Source organism: Cataglyphis hispanica, chromosome 10 (assembly GCF_021464435.1).
Source record: "Cataglyphis hispanica isolate Lineage 1 chromosome 10, ULB_Chis1_1.0, whole genome shotgun sequence".
NCBI classification, from domain to species: Eukaryota; Metazoa; Arthropoda; class Insecta; order Hymenoptera; family Formicidae; genus Cataglyphis; species Cataglyphis hispanica.
The window spans coordinates 1,224,179-1,234,010 of NC_065963.1; the positions used below are offsets into that span (position 1 = coordinate 1,224,179).

General features: G+C 43.4%; 1 protein-coding gene across 1 annotated transcript; it reads right to left on the reverse strand.

Annotated features, from left to right (window-relative positions):
• Positions 1–410: 410 nt before the first annotated feature.
• LOC126852479 (uncharacterized) lies at positions 411–827 on the reverse strand. The gene has a single exon (XM_050597318.1). The coding sequence runs from the start codon at positions 825–827 to the stop codon at positions 411–413; it is 417 nt and encodes a 138-aa protein (XP_050453275.1).
• Positions 828–9,832: the final 9,005 nt, after the last annotated feature.

Consider the following 9,832-nt stretch of genomic DNA (forward strand, 5'->3'; position numbering starts at 1 on the left):
ACGGTTGTTGGTCGGCGTGGCCGGGTTGGTAACGGCGGCGGTTGCTGCATCAACCCTTGCAGCTTTCGTGCGTTCGTCCTGTCCGACCTTTGCACCAAGGTGCCGATCCGCGATGGTCTGGATGGCAGCTTTCGAACGGCTGGTTGGTCGGGCTTCCGGTCGGTGGTGCTACCGGTCGATTGCTCTGGGCCCTTTGTCTCCCCGAGGAGCTCCTCGATTTCCTTCAAGATCTTCTCGGTCTCAGTCATCTCGATCAACTGTGCTTTAATCTTTGTTGTTGCTGGTGTTATTGTCTCAGTCGTCGGTGGGGTTTTCGTCTTCTTCGTCCTCGGTATTGTTTTTGTTTTCCTTTAGATCTTGTACGTGTACGTGCCTGTACCATTTGCCCCTCTTGCTCCTTAAGTCTACGATTACTGGGAGACTATTTTTCGTACTTCGAGCGGCCCGATATATTTTGGCGCAAGTTTTGCATTAAATTTGTCGGCCTTTTTTGATAACGAGTGGTCCTTCTTCCACACCCATTCGCCGATTTTTGGCTTCCACTCTCGTCGGCGGAGGTTATAGTATTTTTCCTGTCTTTGGAAGGCCCGTGCGAGTTGGATGCGCACTATCTTGTATGCCTCGTCCAGTCTCCGTCGGATTGTGTCCGGTGGAGAGCCCGTTGTTGCGGGTGCGGTGTGGTGCGGTGGCGTTAACTCTCGCCCATGGTTCAGATATGCCGGTGTGTATCCTGTTGCGCCGTGTACCGCGGTGTTGTACGCAAACTGCAGGGCGGGGAGATGTTCGTCCCAGTCTCTGTGGTCCTTTTCTACGAACTCACTGATCATTGTTTTTATTGTCCGGTTAGTTCTTTCCACTGGATTGCAATGCGGTGCGTATGCCGGTGTTCGTTTGTGTTTTATGTTGAATGCCGCCAGTCGGTTTTCGAATTCTTTGGATATGAATTGCGTTCCATTGTCCGATAGTATTGACTCTGGCCGGCCGTGGCGTAATATTACTCGCTATGTTATTATTTTGGTGGTCACCTTGGCTGTCGCTTGTCTCAGTGGTGCTAGTTCTACCCACTTGGAGAACCTGTCTTGCATTACGAAAAGCCAGATGTGTCCTTGCCGTGATCGTGGCAGCGGTCCGACGAGGTCAGTCGTGACCTGCTCCCACGGTTTTTGGACGTCCGTCGCGTGTAATTTGCCCGCTGGTTGTTCTTGGGCGGCTTTGTGTGCCTGGCACGTTGGGCATGTTCGGACGTAAGCGGCTGTTTCCCTAAACATTCCTGGCCAGTAGAAGTATTCAGCTATTCTGGCAATGGTTTTTGCGATGCCGAGGTGTCCGGCCGTTGGCTCGTTGTGGTGCTGGCTTAGGATTCTGGTTCGCTGGTCTTTGGGTACGCATTCTTTCCACTGCTCGTCTGCGTTTGTCTCTTTGAAGTTTAGGCTGTGCAGAATGTGCTTGTACAGTTTCCCTTTCTGTACACGGAAATCCGGTCGGCTGGCGGGATCGCGTTCGGTCTCCTCCAGTATCCGTTGGTACCATCCGCTTCGACGCGGTTTTGCTGCGCATACCTCGGGTTGTCGCGATAGGGCGTCGGCTACGCGGTTTAACGTGCCCTTCCTATATTTAACCTCGAGGTCGTACTGCTGCAACTCGAACAGCCACCGGGCTAGCCGGCCGGTGGGTGCTTCCAATCGTTGTAGCCATTTTAGCGATTGGTAGTCGGTAATTACGGTGAAGGGGTACCCTTCCAGGTATCCCTTCATTCTTCGGATGCCCCATACCACCGCGAGGCATTCGAGTTCGGTAGCGCTGTAATTTTTCTCGGCGCTATTTAGTGTTCGGCTTGCGTATGCGATGACGCGTTCCCCATTCTCGAAGTTTTGCGTCAGCACAGCGCCAAGTCCGCTTGTGCTGGCGTCGGTTTGTAATACGAATCGGCGATTGAAATCTGGACACGCGAGCACAGGGGCTGACACCAGCGTTTTCTTAAGTTCGCGGAACGCTGTTGTTTCCTCGATTCCCCACTTCCACCTTGCTTTCTTTTTCGTGAGGTTCGTGAGTGGTGCCGCGACGGTCGAGAAATTTGCGATGAATCGCCGATACCATGACGCCATCCCGAGGAACTGTCGGATTTGTTTTACCGTGCGTGGTTCGGGCCAATTCGCGACTGCGCTTACTTTTCCGGGTCCGTTCGTATTCCCTTGCGGTCGACTACGTGCCCGAGGTATTTCAGTTGGTCGACGCAAAATTTGCATTTCTCCCGGTTTAGACGGAGTCGTGCGTCGCGGAGCCGGCGGAAAACCTCGGATAATAATCGGAGATGTTCGTCAAACGTTTTGCTTATGATAATGATATCATCCAAATATACGAAAACACTTGGTTCTAATGATGGGCCGATTATGCGATTCAAGAGTCGCTGAAACGTGGCGGGTGCGGAGTGCAATCCGAATGGCATTACTTTGAATTGATACAGCCCTCTGTCCGGTATCGTGATTGCGGTGATTGGCCGGCTTTTTGGTTCGAGAGGTACTTGCCAGTATCCTTGTTTGAGGTCTAGTGTTGACAAGTATTTTGCTCCCCTTAATTTTTCTAACGTTGCGGTCACTTGTGGTAGTGGATACGCATCTTTTTCGTTCACTTTTCTGAAGTCGATGCAAAATCGGTATTTTCCATCTTTCTTTTTGACTAGTACTACTGGTGAGCTCCAAGCACTCGTGGATGGTTCGATGACTCCTGCGGCCTCCATGTCTTCTACTTCCTGGTCGATTACCGCTTGCATTGCCGGGTTGCGTGGTCGATATCGTTGTTTGATTGGTGTATCATTTTTGAGTCTTATTCGGTGCTGTATTTTGTCTGTGGGCCCTTGAATTCCTTTGAATTTTTCAAATTCTTTTCCAGGAATTGTCGTAGTTTTTCTTCTTCGTTCATTGTTCGTGTGACCAGCCCTCTGGTTGTTGTGCACCGTGGTATGTTGCTCCTTCGTTGATATGTTCGGGGTGGTTCTAACCTGATCGTTGTTCGTGTCCACAGGTCCACTCCCATGAGTACCGGGCTTTCTAGTTTCGGTAGTATGGCGAACTTGTGTTGGATTGTTCTCCCTTCGATGCGTATGGGCGCGGTGATAGTTCCGGGTATCGTGGCCGATTCCCCATTTGCCATCTGTATTTCTCCGTCATGCGCTTGCATCTTGTGCCCGTATCGTTGTAATTGTCGTGCCGTTTTCTCATTTACGAATGATATTTCAGCCCCGGTGTCTATCAGTGTTCGAAAGCGCATGCGGCCTATTTTTATTCTTATGTGCGGTCTCGGATCATACTTTATGCGGGACTCGGGGCGCTGGATTTGACCGCTGGCGACTCGGCCCGCCTGGCGTTTCCCGGTGCGGGGTGGCATTCTTTTGTGAACACGCCGTCTCGTCCGCATTGTGAGCAGAATTTTCGTGGTGGTCGTTTGCACGTTCGGCGTGTGTGTCCCCGCTGCTTGCACCTCCAGCAGCATTCCTCCTTGTTATATGCGGTGGCGATGTTCGGTTTTGTCTTTTCCGCGCGCTCGGTCTTTTGTTCTTGTTGGCACAGTTCCTCTATTTCTTCTTGTTCGGTTACTCTCATTTGTAGCTCGTCGATGCCTTCGGCTGCATTATACCGGACGTAGCGTTTTATTTCTGCCCGCATGTTTTCGTATATCCTTTCGTATCTTTCTTCCGAGGAGAATCCACCGGTTCGGCGCATCAACGTCAGTATGTCACTGATATACTTTTAATTCTCTCCCGGTCGTTGTCGACGGTCGGATATTTCGCGTTTTAATGCGGCCTGATAACGTCGCGGCAAAAATTGTACCCGAAAGGCGCGGTCGAACTGTCCCCAATTTTCCCACCGTTGTCTGTTGTTTCGGTACCACTGTAACGCGTCTCCGCGTAATAATTCGGGGAGTCCCAATAGCATTGTGCTTTCTGGAAAGGCGTATCCGGCTTTTAGTTCTTCGAGCCGTTCTAGGAATGCAAACGGATCGCGTCCGTCAAAATGCACCCCCCACTTTCTCATTTGCTTTAGTGCGTTGTCGGCGGTGGGCGCGTTTTGTGTTGTTTCGGTTTCTGACGCTCCCGTGCTGTCCGTCGCGTATTCCTCGGGGTGCGCGTCGACGTCACCGGCCATTCGGCGCCGGATGTCGTCCATCGTGCCGGTCGTGTCCAGACCTCGCTCGTCTGCGATTTCTATTAGTTGCGCTTTCGACAGTTTATATATCCACCCTTTCATTTCGCCGCGACTTCATATACTTGCTACAGGATATGATCTGTTGGGGCGCCAATGTTACGGTCGGATTTTCCCGAGCGCTGTTTCTGGATAGCTCGGCCGGGATCAGGGCTCGGAAGGGTATAGTAAGTATCGTAGCCGGGTGTACAATAAATAAATGTGTTTATTTATGTATGAAAATATGTACAATGTGTGAGTGAGGGTGTATACATATATGAGTGCGTACGTATGGAATGAGCGTCGGATGCGTGTGCGCGGTATCGCGTATGAATGTGCGGGTCACTGACGTATGGTTGCGAGTGTATACAGAGTGTGTCGTATGTGTATATAATATATGGCGTATGAATGTGTGCGTAGGTGACGTATGGTTGTGAGTGTATACAATGTGTGTCGGATGTGTATTTAATATATATCGTATGGATGCGTGTATATGGCGGATGACCGGGAGTGACGCGCGAGTGCGTGTCCGTCGGTCAGGCGGAACGGCGGATGCACGGCGGTGGTGCGATTTCGGTGCGTGATGCGCTCGAGTGCACGCGGTAGGGCACTCGTGAGCGGCGCGATCGGACGCGGGAAATCGAACGGTCGTGTGCGATTATCGATACCCGGCGTCGATGGGTGGTAGCACCTATCGGCCGGGTAATTGTAATGGCGCGCGGTAATGCCTACGCGAGGGGCGGGAGCCTCACGTCTTGGCGAATCGCGTATTGCCAAATTCGGTGCGTAGGACGGTCTCACGGCCCTACGCGCGCGGATTTCGTTGCCGTATTAATGGCGAGTCTCGGGCGGCTTTATGCCGGCGCGCGAAATACTTCGCGATATTTGTTCCGGATTTGCAAGGATGGGTTTGCAGCGGATCAGGAGCGTTCGGCAGACGGGAATATCCGTCGGTGGCGGGTAATTTCCCACCGCTTGAGTAGTTGCCGGACGATCGGTATTTTGGTAGGAGCGCTTACTTTTGGCGAGATGCTGGGAAAGCCCAGCAGAGGCGGAGTACTCCCAACCTCGATCTTGCTCGTAAGCGTCTAGGTATGCGGATTGCTCTGAGCGTCTTGCCGACTTCAGAGCACGGATGAGATTCTCTCTTTTAGCCGGTGGAGCGTCTTTTTATACCCGGCGTCGGCGGTATCGCGTCGGCGCGATAATTGTTTTCCAACAATTCGGTTGAGCCCGACCGCGGCTCGGGAAGTTTCGGAAACGGTCGGAGCGGTTTCCCGAGCGCGCGAGCCGAGCTCCGGTACGGTGTGCCGACCCGGTTATAAACAGTAAACAAATTATTACATATTTATTTTCGCTCACCGCTTTAAACTATAATAGGGCGCGTAGCGCCTAATCGCTCAAATGGTCCCTTGACTGATGGGCGTGGGACGGCGGTCGGTTTGCGGCGTCCGGCGGGTGGACGGCCGCGTAACGATGGTCGTATCGTTACAAAACAATTATTAATGACAAAAAAATGATAAAAACGTTATTAGATAAGAAGTTATATATATATATATATATATATACATATATATATATATACATATATACATATTGTATATATATATTATATATATACTAACTAATAATTATATATACAGATATATATATATATATATATATATATATATTAATTATTATATATATGTATATATAATTATTATATAAATTATTTTATAATTATTTAATGTATATATATATATATATATATATATATCGACTAATAGTTATGTATGATATATATATATATATATATATATATATATATAGTATACTGTATATGTATATATACTGACTAATAATATATATATATATATATATATATATATATATATATATATATATCTGTATATATACTGACATATATGGCACGCCATTTTGCTATTCATTAATAAAATTTTTTAATCTAAAATAAAAATTCTATAATTGACTTAAACTGAAGTAAATAGTTTTTCGGAATCGTTTTTATTATGTCATAACATAAATAAAAATGAATAATAAAATTGTCTTGATATAAAATTAATTAAAAATATATAGAGAAAGACATATATGGAATTATTTTTTATGTCTAGACATAACTTTAATTCATTTTAATTATGTCATGAGATAATACTGATAATGTATTTTTATTATGTCGTAACATAATAATAATATAAATTATGTGAGCATTCATAGTAATTCAGTGTGAATTGAAATTATGTTACGACATAATAAAAATTCACGAATTAAAATTATGTCAAAACATAATGAAATTTCAGTGAATAAAAATTATCCCATGACGTAATGAAAATTAAAAATTAGTATTACGTGTTGCTGTCATTTTAATCCTAGATTTAATATTAAATTTGAAATCGGAAGAAATTTTTATTATGTCAAGACATAATATTTATTAAGAATTTCCATTTTGTACATAATTTTAATTGCCGAATTTTTATTATGTACTGTGACGTTTTTAAGACATCCGTCTCAAGGACCGAATAAGTCTGCTCGCGGGCGGTTTCTCGAGCCAGCGTTCTCCTGATTTAGGGAGAGAGCGATCCGATCGCAGATCAGCGGATCTGTTTTTTCTTTCTGTATTTTCTTTGTGTTATCTCACGAGAATGTAAACTCTATTATGAGCACGCCAATTAGTTGACGACAGAGAAGACGGCGAGATCCCATCTGGGAGAAGGAGCAGAAGATAGCAAGCCGCCGAGAATGATCGTCCGGGGAGTGATAAGGAGAGCAGGAACCGTAAGATCATAATTGCTTCTTAATGTATTAAGAATTAATGCAGATAAACGCCTCTGCATTTAATATCTATTTTCGACACAGAAAAAAGCGCGGAAGGCCGGAAAGATCCGGCTGGAAGGAATGGCCACTCCACCCGCATTGAGCGAGGGAGTCCCTGCGACGGGGCGTCGAGGGGCTCAATCTCGGGATTTATCCTGCAAGATAGAGACGAGAGCCACACAGACGCTGCCGAAAATCCCGCATCTCCCGGTCGAATTAAAATTTGGAAAGATACGGGGCGATACATCCACCCGTACAGCAATGGAAGGACCACAAGGACCGCGAGGCTCTAAGGACAACCCTATGGAACGCGGAAACGCCATAGGTGACCTATTCACGATTTATCGCGCCGGCGTGTTTCCCGCGGGACGATCGCTTGGCATTATTCGGCGAGACCGCGAAAAGGACGCAGACTCAATTACGCTACCGAGACCGAACCAGTATAAGGAAGGACGAAAGCCGGTGGGACGAGCATCGTCAACCCATTGTTTGTCGTTTGTGAATAGGTAAATCGATTCGAATGTGTGGCGCCCGAATTAGTTGTCGTACCACGCGTTTATGATTATTTTGTGGAAGTTCGTGAGATTCGCGTATTAATGGCCGACGGGCTTACGCTGCTCATTCGGATTACCTTGTTAGCACTTTCTCTCACATACTTCGCCGCCGCCGACAGTCAAGTAGAATATCGTATTGTAATATCGGTTTTAATGTTTCTTATTGTCACGCGTAGAGTAGTAGTTATCGCGATATTGTTAGACGGTCGGCGGTTCGATATTGCGCCGCGGTTCATACATCACATTCGCGTCTTGCATGTGTGAATATTGAGAACCGTAATTGTTACAAAATTATATGTAATGTTCGCGAAAATACACGGATATAAAGCGACGGAAAAAATCTCTTTCGGAGCATCGTAATCCTGCAAAATATTTTCGTACGAATCTTTGTATTGCTCCCGCTAAAACGGATTACATGATCCAAGATAATTGCCGCAATCGTGCACAAAGTGGTTACCGTGGGCAGGAGGAATTTTATTAAATGTCGCGGCCTAATCACATCGTGCCCTGTAAAAAATCCTCGCGATAGAAAAACGGAGCATAATTCACGCACACGGTAATCGGATATTCTTGCGCCCGGTCGCGCCAACCTCCAACGTTGTTATTATTCAACATATACAACTGTTCTTAAAATCGAAGGCGATAATTATCGATCTGTACATTTTACACTATTTACCATCTTAATATATTATTGTTACTTGTTAATTTATTGAGCGAATTTTTACTTGTTGCTTCCACCCTTTCGATTCTCGCATTTTCCCGTCATCCGAATCACCCCCTCTATCATCTCGTTTAGACTAAGTAGCCACGTTTTGTTCCGTCACGTTAATTAATCGATTCCGTAATCTTTTCGCGTTTGTAATAATTTTGTTCATGTGGTGCGGCCTGCCGTACCTGACGCCCAACAATCGATTTTGTTAAATTATCGACTAATTGTGTTATTGTCGGGATTGCGGGATCGATATTCCAAAAACGTACCGAAGGGCTCCGAAGTGTAATGCCTGCTTGATTTAGATAATCCTATCTAATTTCCTCCATTTGGAAAACGATTACAGTACATAATAGAAATTCAAGAATTAAAATTATATTAATTACATAATTTTAATTTTTTAATTTTTTTTATGTACATAATTTTAATTGCCGAATTTTTATTATGTATATAATTTTAATTCTTGAATTTTTATTATGTACTTAATTAGATGTCTAATTCGTGAACTCTGATAGGAACTTAAGACTAATGTTGGCAACATTAAATAATTTCTTATATTAAATCATGACAAAACTGATTTTCTTTCATCGAATTTTACTGCATCGTTAGATTTAAATGAAGTACAAAAAATGCGTCTAGAAAATATCATAACTTTGAATAAATCAGATCGCGAGAAGTGCACATTATGTGTTAATTTATTGATGAGTGGATTTTTCTACTTTGTCAACGTAAAATATGCATTTATAAATAATAATAATTTATAAGTAATAATAATTTATAAGTTTTGTTAATATATCAGTGACCAATAAAATTCAGTCATAAAAACTTACATTCTATCGTTTAAGTTTTCAGCAGTTTTTTCATCATAAATTAAAAGGAACATTGAGTTCGTTGAATGGATATTCTTCAAATTGTTATTATTTTTCATTCCGTACATCTTATTGTTTTATACAGTTGTGTAAGAAAATAAAATAAAATATGTTGTATTTCAATACAATGTTTATAATTATTGTTATATGTCTATATGTAACAAAATAAACGGATGTCATTGTTCATAATTCCATACATAACTTAAAATATCTTTTTTTCTTTGATAATAATAAAATAAACAAATGTCATAACAAAACAAATGGCGTAATAATTAATGGTAATAATACTAGTAGCAGGAACTTTGTCAAAAAAAACTTCATAACCTAACTTCATACAAAACTTAAAATAACTTTTTTTCTTTTCTTGTTGCACGTTTACATGAGTATGTGCTGTTCCTTCAAAATTGTCACAGTAAAAATTTGTCAACTTATCAAAATATATCACATTTATCTTTTGTACTGTTTATTATCTAATCACATATGTAGTGTAAAAATAAAACTGAATATTTAGCTCATTAATTTAACAAACTCTAAAAAAAATTTAAGTATCAATACGATGTATACTCTTTGACTTTTTCAGTATACAAGCAAATGTTTAAATCATTTTTCAAATTTGCGTAAGTTTTTGGCAAAATTAATGTATTCGTATGTGATGAATATAGATCTTTGGCTCAATCCAACAGAGTCATTAAATTTAATATTAATAAC